General features: G+C 41.1%; 1 protein-coding gene and 1 long non-coding RNA gene across 3 annotated transcripts in view; one reads left to right on the top strand and one right to left on the bottom strand.

Annotated features, from left to right (window-relative positions):
* Positions 1-24335, top strand: part of LOC132341460 (5'-AMP-activated protein kinase catalytic subunit alpha-1-like) — a 66683-nt gene that overhangs the window by 27438 nt on the left and 14910 nt on the right. The window contains exons 3-7 of one of the 2 annotated variants that reach the window (XM_059873044.1): positions 8020-8161; positions 11696-11789; positions 12616-12760; positions 16239-16326; positions 17228-17452. In XM_059873044.1, coding sequence (XP_059729027.1) covers positions 8020-8161; positions 11696-11789; positions 12616-12760; positions 16239-16326; positions 17228-17452 — 694 coding nt within the window. Of the gene's footprint in view, positions 1-8019; positions 8162-11695; positions 11790-12615; positions 12761-13029; positions 13111-16238; positions 16327-17227; positions 17453-24335 lie in introns of those variants that run through there. The other variant, XM_059873045.1, reaches the window with a different exon arrangement.
* LOC132341462 (uncharacterized) lies at positions 9930-22559 on the bottom strand. Its single transcript, XR_009490221.1, has 2 exons — positions 21913-22559; positions 9930-13190 (listed from the first exon to the last, which is right to left on the bottom strand). It is a non-coding gene; the product is annotated as an uncharacterized LOC132341462 (long non-coding RNA).

Raw genomic sequence — 24335 nt, 5'->3', positions numbered from 1 at the left:
TCTCCCAAATTTGCCCTAAACCAGGATACATGGTTACCCTCATAGAAAAGAAAAAAAAAAAAGCGAAAATGTACAACCCTGGAAGGTGGTAATCTTGCTAATGCTTTCTGTTCCATTGTCATTACACATTTATAGCCATGTGTATGTAATTATACTGTTTGTACTCAGCTACATTTAAGGACATAATATAGGCCATGGGCAAAGATAAAATAGGGTCGGTGGGCCTTGAATACATGGCAGGTCAATTACATTGGCCCCCTGCCCATGTCAAGAAGGTGGTGATATGTATTCTCTGCTGTGAATACAGCATCGGGACAATTTTTTTGCTAAACCGACTAAATATGCTAATCAACATAACAGAATTAAAGTACTGGAACAACTCGTTCTGCATTACGGACCTCCTCACCAAATGCAAAGACTGATTGAAAGAACAAATGGAATATTGAGGAAATAATTTTAAAAAGCTAACCAGTACTTAAATTTTACAACAGTGGTGTTCGCATCTTACTAAAGCAGTCTTTCTTGTTCAACAGATGGAGTATTCATAATCAAACATCCAATGATCGTACAAACATGGCAAGGACTGAATTTCTTCCAGATGGTATCTCTCCCAAATTATTACCTAGAAGGCAAAGGGAATTGTTTACACCAGTAGATTGCATGGTGGGACTGCAACCTATTAGCCTAGACATGAAGATTCATAGAATAACCCCTCAGAATGCTATATGGTTCTGTACCCCAACTTCTCTTATTTTACATCCTCTGTTGATATCAGATTCTCAAGTTCTTGTATTTTGGGTATCTTTGATGAATAACTGTGCCTTATCTAGAGGAGACAGTATTTGAGTGGTGTTATTGGTGTCACAAACCCAACATCAAATTGAAGCTCTTCAATACATGTGGGCAATTACCCCATATCAGGTTATCAAACTCGGAGCAATAGTAGCTGAAGGAGCTGGAGTAGTGGCATATGTATTACCGGAAGGACTTTACATTCCTATTTTACTCCCTTATCACAGGTTGGCTCATCGTGCTTTGCAGTCTTGTATTCTGGCTTCCTGCTAGGCAAGTTTGCCCCCGAGCAGGCAGCACGGGGCCGGATAGCTCAGTCCTTTGGGGACAGACTGTCCAAGTACCCAAGCCGCTCTTAGCCGCAGGCAACCTTAGCAAGCTTAAGGGATATCAGCTCTTTAGTGATTTTCAGCTCTTTTATAATTTCAGCTCTTTGCTTGCTAAGGTGTTGTGCAGGCCAGCCGGCAGGCAGACACGAGAGAGGAGAAGACTCATCCTGGCGTTCCACAGCGATGGTTTTATTGGGGGCTCTGTGAAGGGTTCCAGCGATGGCTCTTCTAACCAGAATGGGCTAAAACAGCCCATTATATAGGGCAAGAGAGGATCAGAAATTGTCCAGTAGCAGGGGTTAAGAAGAAGTGACCTATGGGGTTACAGAGGGATAAGCTGGGGTCCGAAAGGCAGAAGAGAGGGACTTCTTTTGCTACTTCACCGTGACTTGGCATTTTAAGCCTCTTCCCTCCACGGGACCCTAGCAAGCCCGGAGCTTGCATATGGAGATCGTTTTCACACAGATATCCTTGCGTTACACTTTCCAGGACCCGTGCCCAGAAGCTGTGAGGGTTAGTTCTCCTTATCATTCTTTGGTTGATGACGGGATTATGTGAAAGGGATCCTAAATGCTTCGTCTCACTACTGTTTAAAATTGTAGCTTCGCTTCCAGCATTTCAAAGACGGACTAACTAACTGCTTATAGATTCATCAGGTCTTCCAGTGTAATCTTTTTTTAGGCTACAAAGGTCTTTCAGGGAATAGGAATTAATAGTGGCTTTTGATCTTGTGTTAATTGCTTTAACTTTGGCTTTTGTATCAGTAATTGGTGTTGAGAGTTTTTCTTTTGGATCATCATTGTCGATCACTGGCTGATTGGTTTTGCTTGTGTGCTTCTTTCTTGTAGCGACTGCCAGTGGCTTACGGTTACTGTCTGGTTTAACTACAACTTGAGGAGCTGGGGTGTTGGCTGCAGCCTGAGTGACTGGGGTAGCTGCTGATTTATCTCTCTGCCCCTTTTCCTCTGTCTGCTGCTTTACAGTATTTAGCAGTGTGCGATAAGCATACTTCAGTATCTTTGTAAATGCCCTATAAATCATTATCACCAAGCCCAGCACAATAGCTATTCTAATCCTTGCCCCTCTACTGTAAAAGTTATGTGTTAGAGACAATAATCTTAGTGACCAGAAAGGTATTAAAACCTCAAAAAAGCCTAGGGACTAGAACTACATGAAGGCCTTTATGTTGAGTGCCACTAGATGTATTTGTCCTGTTTCAGGGCAAATTTCAGAGAGAACCCCCAAAGGGGTTCCTCTAGAAAAGCAGATTCAATTGGCCCCTCCCTCAACCAGTTCAAGAAAAAATACCTCCTTGGAGAAAAGGTGAAAAAAATGTTTATTAAACAATAAAACTTTTTGCTGCTCCAAAAGAGATGACAAACTCAGAAAGGTCCCTTCCCTGGGTTGCAGCTTGGCTCACTCAGTCTCTTATCAGTCCCTCCGGCACTGGAAATGTTGCAGCCCAGGCCCAGCCTGGTGGGCCACAGGTGCGAGCTGCCGGTGCTCTTCTGGGTGTTCAGTCTAGAGCAAGTTTAAACAGGTCTAAAGAAAAGGGAAAAAAAAAAAAGTCAAACTACTGTCTCGGGAACTTCTTTGCCTCAGCTAGCTAAAACTAACTACAACAAAGGAGAGCTTTGTCCTGTTTGTCTATCTGTAGACAACAACAGTCCAGGATCAGGAATGTGGAGGAGTGAGTGCAGTGTCTAAAAACAAACTGTGCGCTTCTTCTGTCCCCTCCTCATTCTCTGGAACAAGTCTTAAAGGTGCAAAACTTATTATTTAGCATAAACAGAACAGACCACTGGGGATAAAAGCATCATACAGTCAACTCAGGACATTAGGGGAACATGGCAATGGAAGTATTTGTAAAAGGAGAGAGAATCATCCAGATTCTGCTGGAAGCCAGCTTTGCCATCAAGAAGAGTAAAGTCAAGGCACCTGCCCAAAATATCCAGTTCCTGGGAGTAAAGTGGCAAGACGGATGGCATGAGATTCCCACTGAGGTCATCAATAAGATCACTGCAATGTCTTCACTGATCAGCAAGAAGGAAACACAAGATTTCCTAGGCGCCATAAGTTTTTGGAGAATGCAAAATTCTGAGTGCAGCCAGATCCTGAGCCCTCTCTACTTGGTTACCTGCAAGAAGAACGATTTCCACTGAGGCCCTTAACAGCAGCAAGCCTTTGCCCAGATCAAGCAGGAGATCACTCATGCAATAGCCCTTGGCCCAGTCAGGACCAGACCAGAGGTAAGGAATGTGCTTTACTCTGCAGGCAGAAACAGTGGCTTGTCCTGGAGCCTGTGTCAGAAGGTGCCTGGGGAGACTCAAGACCAACCACTAGGATTCTGGAGCCGAAGTTACAGAATATCCGAAGCCAACTACACTCCCACAGAGAAGGAAATCTTGGCTGCCTATGAAGGAGTTCAAGCTGCCTCAGAGGTGATTGGCACGGAAGCACAACTCCTGGCACCCCAACTACCGGTGCTGGGGTGGTTGTTTAAAGGAAAGGTTCCCTCTACCCACCACGCCACTGACCCCACATGGAGCAAATGAATTGCCCTCATCACATAGTGTGCCCATATTGGAAACCCGAATGGCCCTGGGATTTTGGAGGAAATAATTTCAAACTGGCCGGAAGGTGAAAACTTTGGTCTCATTGACAAAGAGGAGCAGGAACAAGTAAGGCTGAAAAAGCTCCACCGTACAATGAACTACCAGCAGAAGAAACACGATACGCTCTTTTCACCGACGGTTCCTGTCGCATCACATCGTAGGGATGAAAAGAAAGTGAAAAGCAGCCATATGAAGCCCCACACGACAGGCTGCACAAGCTACTGAAGGAGAAGGTGGATTGAGTCAGCTTACTGAATTCAAGGCTGTTCAGCTGGCTCTGGACATTGCTGAAAGAGAGAAGTGGCCAAAGCTCTACCTTTATACTGATTTATGGATGGTAGCCAATGCTCTGTGGGGCTGGCTGGAAAGGTGGAAAAAGGCCAACTGGCAGTGTGGAGGAAAGCCTATCTGGGCTGCTGAGGAGTGGAAAGACATCGCTACTGTCATGGTTTGAGGGGAAACGAGTTTTTTTTTGGATGGTGTGGTCACGCTAATCGGTGTCCAGATTTTAATATTGGCACCTAGTTTGTCCACTGAGGGCATGGATATACCTCTGAGAACACAGGGGGTTAAAAGCTGTGAACTCCCACTAGAAGTTCCTTTTGAGTTCCAGTCTGAGACAAGAGCAAACCTCCCCTGCCCAGCTCTGAGCTGGGCGGGGGGGGGGGGGGGGGGAAGGGGAGCCATGCGGCCGGAGGGAGGTAGGCCAGGCCTGGGCCGAAGGGTGGAGGAGAGCACTGCGAGGGCTTCGGGCAGCCATCCCCCATTCCCCCCCCCCCCCCCCCCCAGAGGAAGAGAGAGAGACCAGACTGTGCTTGTGATAGCGCGGCTGGAGTGAAGGAGAAGGGGGGGGTGCCCAGCAAGGCAGCCAGCCGTGGGAGTTCATGAACCAAACCGGCAGAGCCTGGGACTTTTAACCCTTCTTGAGACGATAGAAACCTTGCAAATGCTGATTCCTCCTGGAGTTGGTGAGATTGAGAGAAGTTGAGAAGAATTCTAGGTGGGAGGAGATGATGGAGTGGCTTTTAGCTGGACTTTTCTTGGATAGCTATGGACAGAACCCTTGAGTTCCTGTGACACAGAGACTGCATCTAGGGGGAGGCAAGGGCTCAGAGCCAGGAGAGTGCGGTGACGTGAAAGTGTGTGAACAGAGACGACGGGTGAGGAGGGTGGTGGTGGTGCCCTCCGTCTTCGAAGAAGAAGAAGAGGAAGATGATCTCTGTTCAAGAAACCCCTCAGCCCCAGGAGATGAAACATGGGGGGGACAGGTGTCCCAAAAGGAGAGGGACTGTGCTCTTTTTTGGAACTGGACAAAGCATCCTTAAAGGGAAAAACCCTAGAAGCAGCTCTGGTCCATGTGCAGTGGTGAGAGCACTGGACATGGAAGGAAGAGGTCACGATGGCAAAATGTTCTCCGGGCGGTGCCACACGTGACACAGAGACACGAGAAGTTTCGACTGTTTCCTGGGTGAAGTCTGTAGTGCAAGAGGGACTCCTCTCTTCTCAAAGAACTGAGAATTGATTATCCAAAGGGTGGTAACAGAATTAAGAAATTTGGTGGGGGGAGGAGGAGGAAATTTGGAAAGTTTTCATCCTGTGTTCTGTGTGTTTTTCCCTGTAGCTTTAAGTTAATAAAGTTTTTTTCCTTTCAATCGTAAGTTGGAGCCTGCTCTGCTCTGTCTCTGATCACATCTCACAGTAAATACCAAGAAAAGAAGTATTCTCATAGAAGCACTAACATCTCGCCAAGCTCAGACCATGACAGCTACCAGGATAGAAAGCTATCTGTGAAAGTCTGTTATGTAAATCCTCATGTCCCCGAGTTGGGCAAATGAGGAGCACCAAAACAATAAGCAGGTAGATCAGGCTACAAAGATAGAGGTGTCACAGATAGATTTAGATTGGCAACATAAGGGGGAGTTGTTCCTAGCTCAATGGGCCCATGATGCCACAAGTCATCAGGGCAGAGATGCTACCTATAAATGGGCATGAGACCAAGGGGTAGATCTAACCATGGACAGTATTTCTCAGGTTATCCATGGCTGTAAGACGTGTGCTGTGATCAAGCAGGCCAAGCAGGTGAAGCCCATATGGTATGGTGGGAGATGGTCGGAATATAAGTATGGGGAAGCCTGGCAGATTGACTACATCACCCTTCCCCAAACCTGCCAAGGCAAGCGCTACGTGCTGACCATGGTGGAAGCCACCACATGATGGTTGGAGACCTACCCGGTGCCTCACGCTACTGCCCGGAACACCATCTTGGGCCTGGAAAACCAAGTCCTGTGGAGATATAACACCCCTAAGAAAATCGAGTTGGTCAATGGGACCCATTTCAAGAATGGCCTTATAAATGCCAGAGAACATGGTATTGAATGGATATATCATATCCCTTATCATCCACCAGCTGCCAGGAAAGTTAAACAGTGAAATGGATTACTTAAGACTACCCTGAAGGCACTTGGCAGGGGAACCTTCAGAAATTGGGAAATTAACTTTGCAAAAGCCACCTGGATGGGCAACACCCAAGGGTCCATCAATCGAGCTGGTCCTGCCCAGTCTGAGCCCTTGCACACAGAGGATGGAGATAAAGTCTCTGTGGTACATGTGAAAGGTATTTTAGGAAAGACTGTTTAGAGTAGTCCCACCTCAGGCAAAGGCAAACCCATCCATTTTGCTCAAGGACCTGGTTACACTTGGTGGATAATGCATAAAGATGGAGAAGCCCCTTGTGTACCACAGGGAAACCTAATCTTAAGTATGATCTGTGTGTAAGGTTACATTGTGTAGAGTTTATTGATTTGGGCATGATGCACATGGTAATAGAATAAGGGGTGGATAATGTCTTGGCTTTCAAAGGCAAGATGTGGTGGGGGATGAGTGTTATTGCCATCTGTTAGAGGTGGGACAGTTATCCTCTGTTAATTGGCCCACTCTTAAAACCAGGTGGGCAGTTTTCTTTATCCCTTCCACAACTAATCCTCCCTGGGGAGATATCTTCTGTTAATGAGCCACTGAGTCTCACTGCATGACTGATAAAATTGCATCATCCCATTGTGAGATGCTCTGCCCAAGGGATTAACAGTTTAGTTCTAATGTGATAGCATACACACAATAATAAAGCTGCAAAGCTGCCTTACAGTAGAAAAAATACATTTTTTTTTGTCTTGATTAAATGCATGTGGAAAAACTTGTATTTGCTATTATATTATGTAGCAAAGTGAAGATTATTTCTGTAATCTTTGTAATTAATTTTGAGTTCAGCACAGGTCTGTTACTAATGTCCATTCAAGTGGACAAGGATGAACCATGTAGGTGTGTGTCTGAAATCTGGCTTGTCTTCAGATGGTAGGATTCAGGGTGGTGGATGAAAGTGATGTAGTTATTATAGTATTAGTGCTATATCACTGCATGCAGAAACTGATGCAGATAGTGAAGCCTTCTAGTGGAAGAGATACCTTTTGTGCTTTATCTGTAATATAATGTTGAGTTTAAAAAAATATTCTTAGCAACTCTATTATACCTACTTTCAATAGCACCTGCAAAATTAAGGAATTTAAGAGGATTACCTGTCTAGGAAATGTTTTACATTTTCAAGTTCCCCTGTTGAAAGAAAAATGAAACTCTCTCAGAAGTAGGAAAGAAACTGAGGAATGTAAGAAGTTGCATGTTTGCATTGCTTCTCACAGTTACTATTGGATTTTATTTTGTGCATTTCATATAACTTTTGTCACTTATTTTATATAATAAAGCCCTGGTGTTTGCTGCACAGAATGTGGAGCTTATTTAGGGTTAGACTGCTCCAAAGACAGATAAGTAATTATTAAGTAAACTGATTAGATACTTTTAGCAGTAATTCAGAGTAATTGCTGAAACGGGCTTTTTGAGGAAAGGATAGCGGTGATGTCCTTAGTAAGAGTATCCTTGCAGATAAAGTAGAAGAGTGTGTGTGAGCAGGTTGCCAAGTGAGCCAAAAGCTTGAAGTTACTTGTACAGGGAAAGAAAATGGTCTCCATAATTAGAAAGGATGGCAGTGTTTTGGGATGCAAAATGCTGTTTACTGTAGTGCAAAAACATAGTCATGCAGCAAGACTTCTGAGCATTAGGTTTAAGGTTTGTTCCTACATATCCAGTTCATCTTCTAATGATAGAATTCTGAGAGAAATTGGAGTAGGGCAGAAGAAACAATGTGCCATCTGGTTTTCAACCTCCCCAAGGATAATGGGGCTAATGTGGAATGCTTACATCTTAACTGTGATATTTCTTGGCCTTGTTTCTTGCAGTTGGTAAACATGAATTAACTGGGCATAAAGTCGCAGTGAAGATCCTAAATCGACAGAAGATTCGCAGCCTTGATGTTGTAGGAAAAATCCGCAGGGAAATCCAGAACCTCAAACTCTTCAGACATCCTCATATAATTAAACTGTAAGTTTTGCTTGCTATAATAATATCTATATAAACAGTAGTTCCTTGCTCTCACTGATCTGAAACATGTTTAAAGGGCAATACTATTCGTGGTATACTTTAGGGAAAGTAACCAGTTTTCAACTATGTAACCATTTTTGGTGTACTTTGTAATGCATTTTCACAAAACTGATTATTCTGCAGGGCAGAGGGCTTCCATTAGTTCTTTACTTACAAATTCTTTGGGCAGGTATAGAGAAGGTAGTAGCATGATGGATGCTTATAGTAACATCTATCTCAGTTGTTTTAGCTGCTGCATCTGTTTTTTTTCTGGTAATGTTTGAGCTTTGTTTCTGCTTGGAAACTGAGTTCAGTACAAGATTGTAAAGGGTACTTCAACAGTAAATTTGTTGTGTTTTCTTTACTCAAAATATTTTTTAGGGTTGTGTTGGTCAGTGCCCTGTTTTTTCCTGTGTAGATGGTGCTCTACAAGATTTTCCTGAAAGATGTGCAGTCTGTTAAATGTGATCGCATATTTCAGAGCTCTTCAATATAGCTGTTACCACTTAACTAAATAAATGTGATATTTACAGTGTGCCTGTTTACATTTGTTTGATCAGTAGCTCATCAACAGAGTTCAGAATACAGTTATGTCCCAGAGTAGACACCTTGTATCTGGTCTGAGGAAATAAATTATAAATACTATTGACTTTTTTACTTTTCCTATAAAGTCAACCTGTACATCTAGCAGGGCAAATTTAGAATGTGGGTGGCTTTCACTGTTAATTGTGGTGTTGGAATTAAGGTTTTCTTTATTGGCAGAGTCTTTTTTTTTGATTATGCTTTCGCTGATATATGCCATCCCTATACACTCATTTGGCAACAGCACTTATACTGGAGCTAAATTTGATTGTGTCAGATCACACTGACTTCTTCAGTGGGTCAGTTTTCAGAAGACTATTGAGCTGATTCGTTTGGCTGCAGAGCTGCTAGTGCTGCCAGTTAGAATTCATGAATGAGTCCAAAGTATATAACTTTAGCTAAAACAAAATAGGAAGTGTAAGTGTGCCAATTGAGAAATTTGGGCTGGAACAAGAAAGTGTACTTCTGGTGCTGCCAAACTTCTAAGTCATCTTAACAAGTTTCAGGTTTCAATTTCTTTCTTGGGGAATTATGGGGAGAATTTTCTCTTCTGCATGTTGAGAGAAAGGTCAAGACGAAGGACATGATGGAAAAATTGATGGGTCCCAAGCTTTTCAGTTGGTCATCCTGCATTTCCAAAACAGAAGGGTTATTAGCCTGAATGCAAATAGCATTTGAGCTATAATTGATACTGTTGTGTAGATAGACTTGCTGGTGACTTTGGATCATGCTGCTTGTGCTATTAGCTGTATTAGGGAACTGCTAGGTTCTTAAGAAGCAGAGCGATGCAGACTCCCCAGGCAGGTGCAAAAGAGAGCTCCTTTATTGCAAAAACCAGGCCTTTTTAAGCAGTTGAGCTTTTCTCAGTTACATACTTTTAAAATACAACAAACATAATCCAACCAACCACCATACACCACAATGTGAACACACAATGGTTATATAACTTGTTTTTCTACCTCTGATTCAGCTGAGTCACTCCCATAGGCCTTTTCTACTTAGCCAAAGTAACAGGAGTGAGCCATGATTTTACAAGGCCTTCATTTTGTAAGGTTTTACCTATCTGCAACACTAGGTAGCAGCTCAAGATACTTGGCATAAAGGTAATGAGATTATTTCAGCTGAATATTACAAATTAGACAATGTCTAATTTGAAACAGCATGCTTTATTAAATTTTTTCATACAATGCTTTACCAATATATGCAGTTGCAAAGCTGCCTCACAAAGATTTTCTTTTTATACCATGCTTTAAATAAAAACCTTTGGAGCATCTCCTGTTGTGGTTTTTGACCTCTAGCAATAGAATGCATCTTGTTTTCCTATGTAAATTGCCTCTTTGTGCATTCTGGTCATCTATGCTGTGTGGTTTGATAACCTTACTTATAGGTATGTAACTATTTCACTACATCTTTTTCCATAACTACAAAAATGAACTGACTATAGAGAAACATGACTGAATCTTCCAAGAGGCTGAAAATGTGAGGTGCAGAATGGCTCATTCTTTTCAGTGATGCTAAGAGGCTTATCTTCCAGCACTGTTCACTATCTCACTATCTAGAGGATGGAAAATGACCATGAAGATCTAAAATATAAGCTTGCTCATGTTTGCCTGAAGCATAGAGCTTAGTAATTTCACAACTACGGAAAAGGTCATTAACAGTAGAGGTGTTAGAAATGAGGTTGCACTGTAGCTTCTGGATTAAAAGGATTACAATGTTATTTCTGTAGAGTGTCTTAGTGATAACTTCAGAATGTTCAAGTACATGACACTTTCAACCAAGGTATTTGAGAGAAAATTAGTAAAGGTAAAACATCTTGGACTATAAGATGTTAGGTAAGTTAACTTTGAAGATGACTCCTTCAGAATAGTATTCAGATTATTGTAATGTTACATTACAATGCTAAGCTGTTAAAATAGATACATGCACACATATATACATGCACATATACATTCACCTGGATAGTCTGAACTCACTGCTGTCAAGAAAAACTTTGTTAGCTGGAGCATGTATGTTTTTCCCCCTTGTCTCAGAATCAGCACTTGGAAGAACATTTCAGTTCTGTAGTGTATGGGTGAATTCAATTATTGTTTTACAATTGGGATATTTGTATGCTTAAGTGTAGTACCTTGAAGCATTCATTGGCATCCAATTGCTATCTCCTGTCTTCTTAACATAGTATTTGAATTTTTTGACTGAAGGTTTATCGGTGTGCATTTTCTTGCTATGTTAAAAATTGGTCACTTCTGACTGCTGGAAGAAGAAAAAAAAACTAAACAACCTTTAGGTAAGGGTATGTAGAAAACATATCAATCTCCTAAGTGGAGAATTTGACCATAAACTAGTTTTTTCAAAACCTCAAAGCTGACTTTAAAGTATAGTGATAAAAATAAACCCAAGGTGTTAATACTCTTAAGTACTAATGAGAAATTTAGGTCTCTTTTTAAAAGATAATTGCTTTCAATCATCATGAATATTTTTTCAAGTCTTGAAGTATACTTTATTTATGACAAGGCAAGGGGTTTTGCCTGTTTAAAGTTGAAGGGTGTGTGCTTTTTAAGACACTAGCAAAGTCCTTTTGAATCCCTTCTTCATTACACTAAAATGTCTGTGAGACAGCACTGTATATGGCTTCACAGAAAACATTTGGACTCAGAGTAGTCCTCTGAAAGCACAAAGACTGATCCTTGTGGGAAATACAAATTCCCTGGTAATCTTGGCGATGATGGTATCACATAGTGAAAGGAGAGGAAATAGCTTCTGAAAAATATTATCATTCCAGTAGCTTTAAATGGGCTGTTAATTTTTTTCAAGTATACTTTTATCTGACTTTTTGCACAACTTTGGTTTTAACTAAGTGTAACTAGCTGCTTTTACTGAGTGCATAGACTAACAGATACTTATTCTTATCAGGTACCAGGTCATCAGTACACCAACTGACATTTTCATGGTGATGGAATATGTTTCAGGAGGAGAACTGTTTGATTATATCTGTAAAAATGGAAGGGTAAGAAGTAGTGTAACTCTACAAATCAATGACTTGCATTCTGTTATTGCTTTTGCAACCTTCCTGTTAAATGAAGGTTTGTTTCTTATGTATTCAGCATTAATTTTGCGGTTAGCAATTAAAATATACCTTATGACTATATCTTGTTTTGAAAATAAAAATGGTTATATATTAACATGTTTCAGATCTTTGTATGTGACTTTGTAGCACTTTTCCACTCTACTGAAGAATAAATGATACTGATATGTTAATTTACAATTACTGTGTAGAAACTGGATGGATATGTTACCCAGTTGGAGTAGCTGTAAACTTTCTTCATTATAAACTATTATTGAAAAGCTACTGTTGTGCCCTGATTACCCTCTTCTACTATTAGACTGGTTTCTGTGAAAGTCCTAAAGTCACTTTTGACAAACCATCTAGATAGCCTGGATATGTTTAGTTAGTTGTTAGACTGAGCAAACTTTGACATGGATTAGGATGTGTTTATAGGAAATATCCAGTTAAGTCTGCTGTTTAGGGCTAGCTGCTAATAAGAGCATAAGGAGCATCCAAAGTTTATCACTTATATACTGTCATCAGCTTTTGTCAACTTTAATCTTATACCATGCTTAAATATCTACGTTCATTGATATTTTAATTAGACAAAGTTAATGTTTGGGTGCTAATATTTCTAATTACTAAGTATATAACATCTGCTGTATAAAATATCAGAACTATAAATGATAGCTTGTGGTCATTGGAAAGTTTCCTTCAATTCATATAGAGGAAAATCAAGTTATCCTTCCACTGTCTCAAAATTCTTTAAAACCTTTGTTTGTCTTAGCTTGATGAAAAGGAAAGTAGACGTCTGTTCCAGCAAATCCTTTCTGGCGTGGATTACTGTCACAGGCATATGGTAGTACATAGAGATCTGAAGCCTGAAAATGTGCTGCTTGATGCACACATGAATGCCAAGATAGCTGATTTTGGTAAGCATTGCTATTTTATATCTGATCACATTTCTGGTGTTATTGAGATCCTGGTAATTTAGATCCTGGCTCGACCGCAGGACCTCGCTCACTTTTCTTGCTGCTGGCAGTTTGCAAAGTTCAGGTCAAAACAGTTTCTAATTGCTAAATGTAGTCTTTACGAGTGGCTACAGTTGCAAACCCAAAACAACCACCTTTGAAGCAGAGCTCTCGCCTTTCTCTCTTTCGTCACAGCTTTTGCTAAAGTCTCCACTTCCACAGTTTTTTCTCCTTGGCCGGGCGCTGCTGACGAGTGACGAGTCACCGTCGACTTGGACCGAGTCACCGTCGACTTGGACCGGAGCGGGGAGGTCGGTGCAATGCCCTGGCTGCAGACAGGCAGCTGCGGAATTCACCCTAAGGCAGCTCAAACCCGCTAACTGCAGTCTCTCTGAGACAAGGAAAAACAAATGAAAAGAGAAGCCCAAAAAACCTCCACTTAAGCAAAGTCCAAACAGCCAGCAAAGCAAAAACCATGCGGCAAAAGGGAGCAAGCTGCTTATTCCAACAGACTCTAAAAGCTCCCTCAAAACACAACCCTCCCCCCGCCCAATTCTCTTCCTGGCTGCACTGCTGGTTCTTAAAGACACAGCTTAATATTTTCTCTGATAATGCTAAGTAGAATTAGTTCCCCACCTTGCCACTTCAAAACTGACTCTCTGATTGTCTGTTTCTTTATCTATAAAATGCAGATGCTTAGCTCTCTTTTAAGTACAGTGCAGGGAAAGTTCATCATATTTAAGAACTACATTGCTCTAGTAAAATACACTGTTTCTAAGAAACTGCTCTAATTTCACTTTAAAAGCTCTACAGATGTGACTGAAAAATGTAATTAAAGCATAAAAGGTAAAATAAGAACAGTTTTGCAAATTCCTGTGCTTTTAGTTATATAACTGCTATGAGAAACAGAGCTTACTCTTTGAAATTTTTAAAAGTTTAATAAGGGATAAAAGGGACAATATCCAGCACTGGGATGTTTGGCAATATGCCAAAAACACACTTTGCCTAAAACAATGTTCTTATATACTGTTATATTACATGCATTATATGTATATTCACGAGCGTTTATACATTATTCAAACATTCCTGTGAGTTTAGATGCTTCAGGAATTCTTTTGCTTGATTTTAACCTTTGACTTGTCTGCATGCCATCCTGTAAGATTAAATCAATATATTTTCTTTTTTCTCATGGTTCCATCTTGTTGTTTTTACACTCTCTGATAATGAAGAGTCAGTAAATTCTTCTCTTGGTGCTCTGATTTTTGTCACTGTTATCTTATCATTCAGATAAGATAGTCCACAAATGTGAGAAAAAACATAATTATTTTACACCATTCTCTGAGTTAGTTGCATTAATAAAAGCATTTTAACATTACATAGTCTTTATTTTAATATTATGCTAAGGCCTAAGATATATTTATCATGCTACTATTTATATAAGCTATATGGTGCATACATAAACTGACAGATTATACTAAACCAAAAAGCAGTTAAAAGAAATTATAAATTGTACCATATAAAAATCTTTGTGATTAATAATAACATGCAAAAGCTAATACATAAATGCGAAAGCCAATACTATATTGTAATTTATAACAGCTGCCTAAGTAATCAGAAGCTTAATTGTTTATACTAGCTATTCAACACAGCTGCTGTGAGGACTGGTAGCTAGTTCTTGGAACTGTCTGTGAGAAACAAGCCTTGCTCTTTAAAATTTTTTAAGTTTTATAAGGGATAAAAGGGACAGTAAAAAGCGCTGGGTGCAGAGCCATAGCCAGAGGCATGCCGGTTAATCATAACAACTCTTCTTATATACTTTTTCCATTGCATTGGTTAAATACATATTCAGAAAAATTATACATATTCAAACATTTCTTTGAACTAGTTTAAATGTTCGGGGAATTCTTTAGCTTGGTTTGACCCCTGACCCCCCTTTTTAGAGTACATGCAGTAATGTATATTGTGGTTTTGAGAGTCGTGTGTCACTTCCTCACAACGGCCCCCCTGCTCTGTGGTTTCAGCAGGCAACAGTTATCAATAGTCAAAGGGTCAATGGCAGGAGTTTTTATCACATCTGTTCCTTAAATGTTATCTGACCATGCACAGTGTTTTAGTTATTTCCACAAGTACTTTAAATCAACATTAGCTATTTCACAAATATATGAGTTATTCTCATTATTGTCAGTTAGTTATGAAAATAAAAGCATTAGTTATTATTTCACAGCTACAGCTACTTCTGTAAAAGTTAACATTTTGCGAAAGCCAAAACTATAATATATGTTTATCACACTGTTTATAAACTAAAATATCATCTATAAATGATGTTCTGAGAATACAAGCTACACAGGGGCCAGGACATTGGCCACAAAAAGCTGACAAATTATACTATACCAAAAGTAGTTAAAAGTGATTACAAACTGTACTATATCAAAATAACTTGCAAAAGCCAATACATAATAGCGAAAGCCAACAACTCCATAGTTATTTATAACATGTCTGTATTGGGAAATCTGACCACATAAGCATAATAAAGTATTCAAAGTCTTGTAGGTGTAGTAGAAAATGCCCTTGTAAAACACTTGGAGGTGTCTGAAAGATGCTTGGTAATGCTGAGTATTCTAAGTATAACTTAAAAGCATGGTGTTCAAGTATGTGGGTGCATGAAAACTAGCCGAGCTGTGTTCTTTCATATTCTTCCCCCCCAGTAAGGGCATAATTTCTGGCTGAGTTTGCTGGCCTGTACTGATTTTGATTATGCAGCTCTCACTGAAGAAACTAAAAGATATTTTACACAGCTATTCTAGAAGTGGTAATTCTTTACTGATTATAGGGTATGCCAGAGTGGTGAATGAGGATGACTTAGTTCCAAAGTACACTCTAATCACTAACACTGTTTAGTATAGCTTGATTTTTAAATTGCAGTGTTTCAGAAACCACTTGAAGCAGTGTTGGTGTCTAAATTGTGGCAAGGCTGTGTGCACTCCTGAGTTCCCTTATTCTATATAACCTCTTAAAGAATTTTAGGCAATTCTATGGTAGCATCTTCCTCTTTGGCATTTAGAAGAGAATATGGTTTTTAAGACACTTTTGTGTTAATGACCAAAATCCTATATTACTATGTTGCTCTCTCCTTTAGAGCAGCTTTGTTCTCTATCATGCTTGTTTAATCTAGAATGGATTAGTTTTTGTCTTGGAATTAATATGTTTTTGAACATTCCTAGGTTGTGTGCAATAATGGATTGATGTTACTCAAGTTTCTGGTAAATTAAATGCAGGATCATGTGTCGTTCTCATATAAAAATTTCAATCACTCCAAACAATTGTGCCTCTTTACTGAGATAAATTAGTTAACTTTCTAATTTGAATTACCAGTGATCTTTTCTAGTGTAAAATCACTTTGCTCTGTGAATCTTTAGTAGTTACTGTTATATACTTTCAGGTCTATCAAATATGATGTCAGATGGAGAATTTTTAAGAACAAGCTGTGGTTCCCCTAACTATGCTGCACCAGAAGTAATTTCAGGAAGGTAGTTTCTTTTCTACTGGATACATGTATGAGCTTCTTTTCTATTGGATGCATGTGTGCATGTACTTCAGTCATTTCGCTGCTTAATTCTAAAGGCTACAAAATAGTGTAATTCACAAGCTTTATACTAAGAAATTGTGGGCTGAACTCTTAAATGCCTTGATAATTTTTCATAAATATTTAGGACTTTGACCGAGCTTTGAATAGTTTTTGTAAGGTGGAGGTGATGTCTGATGTCCCAAATACAGTGTGTACAGTGTTCCTGAATTGGTTTAAAAAATCTCATTTACAGCTCAGATCTTGGAAGTAGAGGTACAGATAGAAACACAGGCAAAGTCTCTGTGAACTTGAGTAGCAGTGAAATATCTGCTGTAGAATCTATATTCAGTCTGAATTTGCTCAGTGATTGTCAAATATTCTGCTTTCAGCTCGCTACCCTAATATCTTTTGCTGACTGGAGGCCAAATGTATGTTTTATTCATGCAGTAGCATAGATGATGTGGCGAGTTCTGCTATGTGGACTTGTCTTAAACTTCTTAGCCTCCAAGACTTGGAGGCTAGATGACCACATAGATTGCACTCTAACAGTGATAGCAGTGTATAACATGGGCTTTCTTGGTAGTAGCTGCAAGTTTCTTTCAGTTTGCCATTATCTTAAATTGTATCTGTGGATTATTTTTATACAATAGAGAGGAAAACTAAGTACTTTTTTAGTTTCTGTTACATTTGTGAAAAGGAAAGACACTAGAGTTCAAGGCATAGTACTGAATGGTATAGTAAGTGCAGATTAGTTGTCCAAAGTTCATATACTCTTGATAACCATGATATGATTTAAAAATGTAGAAAAAAAATCTATTTAAACGTATTAAGCACAAATTGCTAATATTTAACTTTTTTCCCAGATTATATGCAGGTCCAGAAGTAGATATTTGGAGCAGTGGAGTTATTCTCTATGCTTTGTTATGTGGAACACTTCCATTTGATGATGATCACGTGCCAACCCTTTTTAAGAAGATATGTGATGGTATCTTTTATACCCCTCAATACCTGAATCCATCTGTATCTAGTCTTCTGAAACACATGCTGCAAGTAGATCCAATGAAGAGAGCAACAATCAGAAACATTAGGTAAAATGTTAACTGATACCTGATCAGAGGAGGCTGGAATGTTAATTTTAATGAAAATATGCAGAACAAAGAAATAATTTATATAGCTTGTCCCTGGTTTATAGTCTGAGATGAAAAATTCAACTTCTGTTTTTTTGGCTTTAGCTCTGGCTCTGATATCCTGTAGCCAATGAAGTATCTACTGGTGGTCAGAGTAAAACAAATATATATGTTTCATATAAAAATTCTGTGAAATTCTACATTTAAGAGTGCTAAAGAAAGCCTGTTTACCTGCAGAATATTTTTCAAAAACTGTACAGTATTGACTTCTCTGGGCAAGAAAAGTATTTGCTGATATGAACTGCTGTTTTGTATTGTAAATGTTTAAGGGGAAGTTATGACTCTTTAACCTGATAACTTGCTTTTATTCATATTTCTGCAGACTCAGCAAAATCATCTATTGAGGTTGAATATTCCATGTATAAGATGGCACTCACTATTCTAGCTTGAAAACCCTGACAGGAGTGACAATTGCTACATAGAATACTGATAAGTTTAAGACTGCAGATAGAGATAGCCATCATGGACTCCAGATTTCAAGATAGAATTATGGAGAAGGTGACCACTTTGACAAGTGAACAGTGGGTAGAATTAAAAAAAAAGGTAGCTTCATGCAATAGCATAGTTAGGTATTCCTGTTTTATTTGTAAGAAGCTCCAAGGAGACAGCTCTGAAATACTACCTTAGTGAAGATGGTTCCTCATTTAGGAATGGAAGTTATCAAGTTAGCAATGTTGTTGTTCTTTCAGTAAAACAAAAAATGTGTTATATATATCGCTTACTACTTCATTAAAATGGAAAGTAGTTTCATAGAATGTTAAAGGGTTGGAAGGGACCTTAAAGATCATCTAATTTCAACCCCCCTGCCATGGGCTGGGATACCTTCCACTAGACCAGGTTGCTTAATATTGGCGATGGGGACATGGGGACATCTGAACTTGGATCAGAAGCTGATTTTTATTGAGAATACAAAGTATTTATATAGGGTTGACTTGTATGACACTTATATAGGGTTCTATTTTTGGTAACAATTTCCCATTGGTTACACATTCTTCATGACATCCGTTACCTGGTAATCATTATCTTATCGCAAAGTTTCACAACATGTCTCTTGGTCACTTCTATATCAGGGATCTGTGTCTGTCTCTCCCATGGTTTCTGCTTGATCAAGCCTAAGATATCAGGCAGGCTCCTTTATCAGTTCCATTGTACTCTCTCTTACTGTCTATACCTCCCCCTTTCCTTTCAACTAAAAATACACTCAAGTGACTTGTCTATTAGTTTTTTCACACACTGTAAAATACAAGGAATAACCATAACAATACATAATATAATGCCTAATACATATAAGCCTATTTTAACTAAATTTCTTATCCATCCACCAAGTCCCCAATCCCCCAGAAGTCTACCTAGCCTATCAAATCCATCATCTACTTGCAGTTTGTTTACACCCTCTTTCAGGGCTTGAATGCTTGCATGGATTGATTGAGAGTGGTCGGACAGGTTCATGCATCATATTCCATTGAATTCCTCACATCCATGTCCTTGTGCTAAAAGCAAAAAAATTATCGCTGCCCTAATTTGCAAAATAGCATGTCTAATAGAATCAACATCAGCTAAAAGTCCTGTTAATGCTAAGGACATAGCAGTAGTTTGTCTAGCTAGACAATAACCTAATTTGTTAAGTAATCCTAAAGCTTTTCTTGCTGCTGCACCAGGGGGAAAACAATGCTGCCCATTGCTGTCCTTTATACCAAAAATCAAACTGGTCATCACAATCTTTGTCAAAAGCATGTCAGGTTTGCTTAACTTTAGAGGGATATTTATGCTGAAAAATTGGTACGTGAGGTTGTGGTCGGAGACAGACAAACTACATGAACCCTCTGAAGATCATGAGACAAACAGCAGCAGTTTATTATGGAAGACTCTTATACAGGGGGTTTGAAAGTCCCATGTTAAAACAGCTAATTGGTTGAGATCTCTCTCTGCCCAGATCTCTGGCCAGTGGTGTGTTTGCATCTAAACTTGAACAGGGTTGGCTGAGGGTCCCCTGTATAGGTTTGAATCCAACCTATTGTACTGTGACAATTCCTCCTTTCCTTTTTAATAAAAAATGCAAATTGTTGTCTGTTATCCTAACTGCAAGGGCCCTTTGCAGACAGGGTGACAGAAGACAGCATGGGTCTAATTTGAATGTTTTCCACCAAATTTGACAAACCTAGCTCCCCTCAGCCACTGATCTGTCCCATGTACCATTGGAGTTGTAGCACTCACTTCCAGGAGCTGTTAGGCAAGATCACAATCCTTCAGGCTAACATGCCAAAGGTTAACTACTTATAGGTACAAGTTACAACTTAACTCTAACACTAAGAAACCATTTAACCCTTAGAACCATTAGAAAAACCCAATTACCAGAAAAACAGTTTGTAAAAGAAAAACAATTTGTAAACAAAGAAAGTCCTTAAATGAACTGTCACTTCAATAGTCCCAGATTTCCATGAGGTAGATGAACAAGTTGTTTCCATCACTGTTCCACACATGGCTCCACAATGTTTGTTGACAGGCTGTCATGATCTGCTAGTACAAGCGGGGGTCGTGATGGTTCGTTAAGTGATCTCAGAGTGCAAAAACAACACAGAGGGGATTTCAGTATAAATCAAAACAAATGCACCTTTTATTGAGTGCCCATAGCAAATGCAATAGAAGGATTAGAAAGAGAGAGAGAGAGAGAAGGGGGGGGGGGGGGGAATAGCTACCAAAGGAGAGACAAAATCCTTGTGGTCCAGCCAATAGATCCGTCTTGTCACGTCGGAGATCAGGGGTGTATTATAGTCCTCCGACAAGGGGGGAATAGGTAAAAGACAGTGGAGAAATAAGTCTATTGAAAAACGGGTACAGACAGTCCATGTTCTGAAGCAGGGCAAGTCAATTTCAGCAGTGAGCGGGACCCATTGTTCTTGGTCCAGGGAACACATCTGCAGGCAACACTTGGCAAACATCCCACTTCAGTCAGGCCAGCGCCCCTGTGTTGGAATTATAAGGGTCTCAGTCTCAGTCCTTGGGAGGGGGCTTCAATCCTCCGTCCGTCATGGTGGTGGTGAGGCAGATGAGGGATTTTCCATGGGGGATCACCAAAGTTACCCCAGAAAGTCAGACTTTCTCCAAAGTGGGTGGCATCTGGCCAAGAAGTGGGGAAATTCATGGGCTATTGTGATGAGCGGGTAGCATGAAGCAGATGTAAGACCGTGGTGACACAGCAAGTACACCTGCAAACAATCGCTTGGCAAGCATCCACCTCAACCAGGCCAGAACTCCAGTCAGGGTCTTCAGGGTCTTAGTCTCTGTCCTTGTGACAGTTGTGGGGCAAAAGAGGGAAACTTCAGACCGTCTCTTACACAAGCTGTCAGGAGGATGCTGCTTGTGGGCTCAGGCAGGACGTAGGGCAGGACAGACTATATTAGGTCTTTGATCACTTACTACCTGAGTCCAGTACATTTGGGGCTGTCTTTGGAATGTCCCCTGTGGTATGGACTGGTGTGGACAGTTTACCTTCACATGGCCTTGTCCACATCTCTAGCAACGGGGAGTTTGTTTAACAGCAGCTGTAATAGTATTAGCTAACATATCCATGTTGTGAGATCCAGTCACAACCTTAGGACATGCATTTATCATATCCTCTAGGGATGGATTCTCTTTAGGTAATGCATCTATTATCTTTCTACAGTCTTCATTTGCATTATCCTCTGCTAACTGTAGTATTAATTGGCTCCTTGCTTTCCTGTTTGCTATCTGTTTTTCCATAGCATCTTGCAATTGTTCTATGACCTGCATATATAGTTTGTTGGGGTTTTATCTTATACTTGAATAACTTTGGGTAGACACAGACATATTTGTACTTTTTGTTAGAGTTCACATTGCTAAGTCCTTTGCTTGGGCTAGGATTTAGGGGTCCAGGCGTGCTTGGATTTGTGGGTCTTCCATGGGGGGCAGTCCCATAAGTTGAGAAATCCCTGCCCCAAAACATGGGTCCTGCTGAGAAGCTCTTGAATTTTGCAGTCCCTGGTCTTCTGCATAAGACTTCCAGGCTGATTCAAACATCATATATTGCACTGGAGTACAGAGTAATTTTGCAATCTGCTTCATATCATAGGGGGTTAATTCACTAGCAGTTATAAATCAAAGCCTGTTTGCAACAGCAGGTGACCCTAACCTGTGTTTAGCAGCCAGCTGGCATAGCTCTGAACGGATTTGCCAATTAAAGGGCACGTATTTGTCGGGTGTTGTCCCCTTATCTCATACAACTGGGAATGCTGCAATTGCTCCCCCCCTCACTGCTAGTCCTTTGATGATGGTGAATACATGGGTACAGAAATTAGTTCAGCCTCCTCTATACCCCCACATTCTATCGCTTTTTGTTTTACCTCCATCCAGAAGATTACCAGGTCGCGAGTGGGGATGGTTTCTGCTCGGAACATCAAAGAGGCTGGAGCTGTTGTCGGCAGGGTCGTAAGGGCTTCTTCGGGTTGTTAAAACCTTGGCTATAGGTGTGATGGTGCTATGGCAGTGACAGGTGCGGGGCTGGGAGTGGGACTCAGCATCATAGTGCTGGGACTTCCTGGTTTCAGTGCATTTCCGGGTGTGATGTAGTGACACTATCCAGGCATTTCGAGTGACATCATCTCGGGCCCCATCCCCGCGTTGCAGCGGCAGGCAGGCATGGCCAGCAGAGCTGGGACTATGGGAGCAGTTTGTAGGCTGAGCCAACCAGCTCCAAGCAGGGGCGGTCCAGGTGTTTCCATGGTGACGATGGGTGTGGGCAGCTCCGGTGGTGAGGGGGCGATCCCGGGAGCCTCATGGACCTGCGTCATGGTCACAGGATGCTCAGCCAAGATGGCGGTGTGGTCTGACCCAGCACATCAGCCCCACAGCGTGGACACTGGGCGCTCTAGTGCTGCACAGCACCTCCACAGCGTGGGCACAGGGCGTTCTGGCACCACGCTGCATCCCCGCGGCACGAGCACAGGGTGTTCTGGCACTGCGCAGCATCTTGGCGCGGGCAGACCTTCTCTGCTTGCTGTGGTTCTGCCTGCTGCTGGGGCCCCACCAGCCACCGCAGAATTGCTGCCGCTCGGAGCTCTGCCGCCCCCCTCTGTTGCACAGTGGAAACACGCTGAGGCCCTGCCACGTGGGGCGATCACACAATCTGGCTCGTTGTTGCCTAATGCAGTTTGTCCGTGCACCAGGGCACTGCCACGTGTGGGGGTTGTGGAAAGCATCTTGACAGGGAACAGTGCCGGTGCAGGGGGCACATTCAGCGTGGCACAGCCGCACAGGACGGCAGAGCCCCACAGGGTGACCATTTCATCCAGTCACATCCTCTGTGGGCTTGGAAGGGTGCCCAACTCCCCCGCTAATGTCTCTGGCACCCAGTCCTTGCCATGTGCCCCGGTATTTAACAGTCTCATCTATGGGAATTAATTACACCAACTCCATTTTCTTCATGGTGGAAAAAAGCCCCTTCTTTATTCACGTGACTCAGTTTTATACAGTTTTACAGACCTCGTGTGTGACTCCAATTGGTTAGTAGCTTTCTTGCCAATTACTTTTATTGGTTAGTAACAAGTTGTTATCCTGTATTGATTGGTCACTCAAACCCCCGGTGTGTAGATGCAGGAAAAGTTGTTTGTGAGAGATAATTTTCATTTTTCTATCTAACGGTGTAAAAACAGTTCATAGAGGTGGCTAGTTGTTTTTTCACGCAGGAATAGATTGTTTGCTAACAAACTGCTCACACCAGGATTGCTTTCACATGGGAACTTGCAAAGTGCTAGCTTCCCTTAGAAGAAATGACAGGCTAACAGAGCAGGCCTGATATTATGAGGCCTTTTTCTTATAATTTTTCTACTTTACTGCAACACTCATCAAATCTAAAATGTTTCTGGGGCTTTATAACTTTTATTGGGCTTTCATCACCTCTGGAAGCTGCTTGAATTATAAATTGGCCGGTTCGCGCCCAAGTATTCAAATCAAGGGCAGCCTCTTTAGTTGTGTCCAATCCGTGGTTCTTAGCCCACATTAATAAAGCTAACAATGCCTCTCCATCATAATCTACATCCCATTCCTCAAGAAGAAGTTTCCATACCTTCATAACTGGATGATCCTGTACAGAGACAAAGCCACGATTTCTTTGGTGGGGTTTTTCTTTTATTTTTCAGCTTTTTCAGCTTCTCTGGCTCCTATGCCATTTGGGGTTTTTTTTCAGCTTTTCCAACTTCTCCGGCTCCTATGCTGTTTTTTGTCTCCCCTGCACTGTACACAGAGATGGCTGTGTCCTCACACAGGAGCACCACATGTTACGTGAGGTTGTGGTCAGAGACAGACAAACTACATGAACTCTCCGAAGATCATGAGACAAACAGCAGCAGTTTATTATGGAAGACTCTTTATATAGGGGATTTGAACGTCCCGTGTTAAAACAGCTGATTGGTTGAGATCTCTCTCCACTCAGATCTCTGGCCAGTGGTGTGCTTGCATCTAAACTTGAACACGGTTGGCTGAGGGTCCCCTATATAGGTTTGAATCCAACCTATCATACCGTGACAAAAACTCACGGACGTGTTTGGGGTTAAAAGGGATAATCGCCCAAGGCTACATGGTCTTCCTTTTAATATGCTATGGGATGGCAGACCAAGCCCAATCCCCACAAATTAAAAATACTCCAGGAGGTAAAAATAATGGAGCATTGGTTGAGCAAGAAAAAATCCTGGATATATAATTACACCAAGCGCTCGCATTTTTACAGACAGGATAATGAGGGGAAACATCCCAAGCCTTAGACTGATTT

Source organism: Haemorhous mexicanus, chromosome W (assembly GCF_027477595.1).
Source record: "Haemorhous mexicanus isolate bHaeMex1 chromosome W, bHaeMex1.pri, whole genome shotgun sequence".
Taxonomy (NCBI): Eukaryota; Metazoa; Chordata; class Aves; order Passeriformes; family Fringillidae; genus Haemorhous; species Haemorhous mexicanus.
This window is presented reverse-complemented; position numbering and strand designations above follow the sequence as displayed.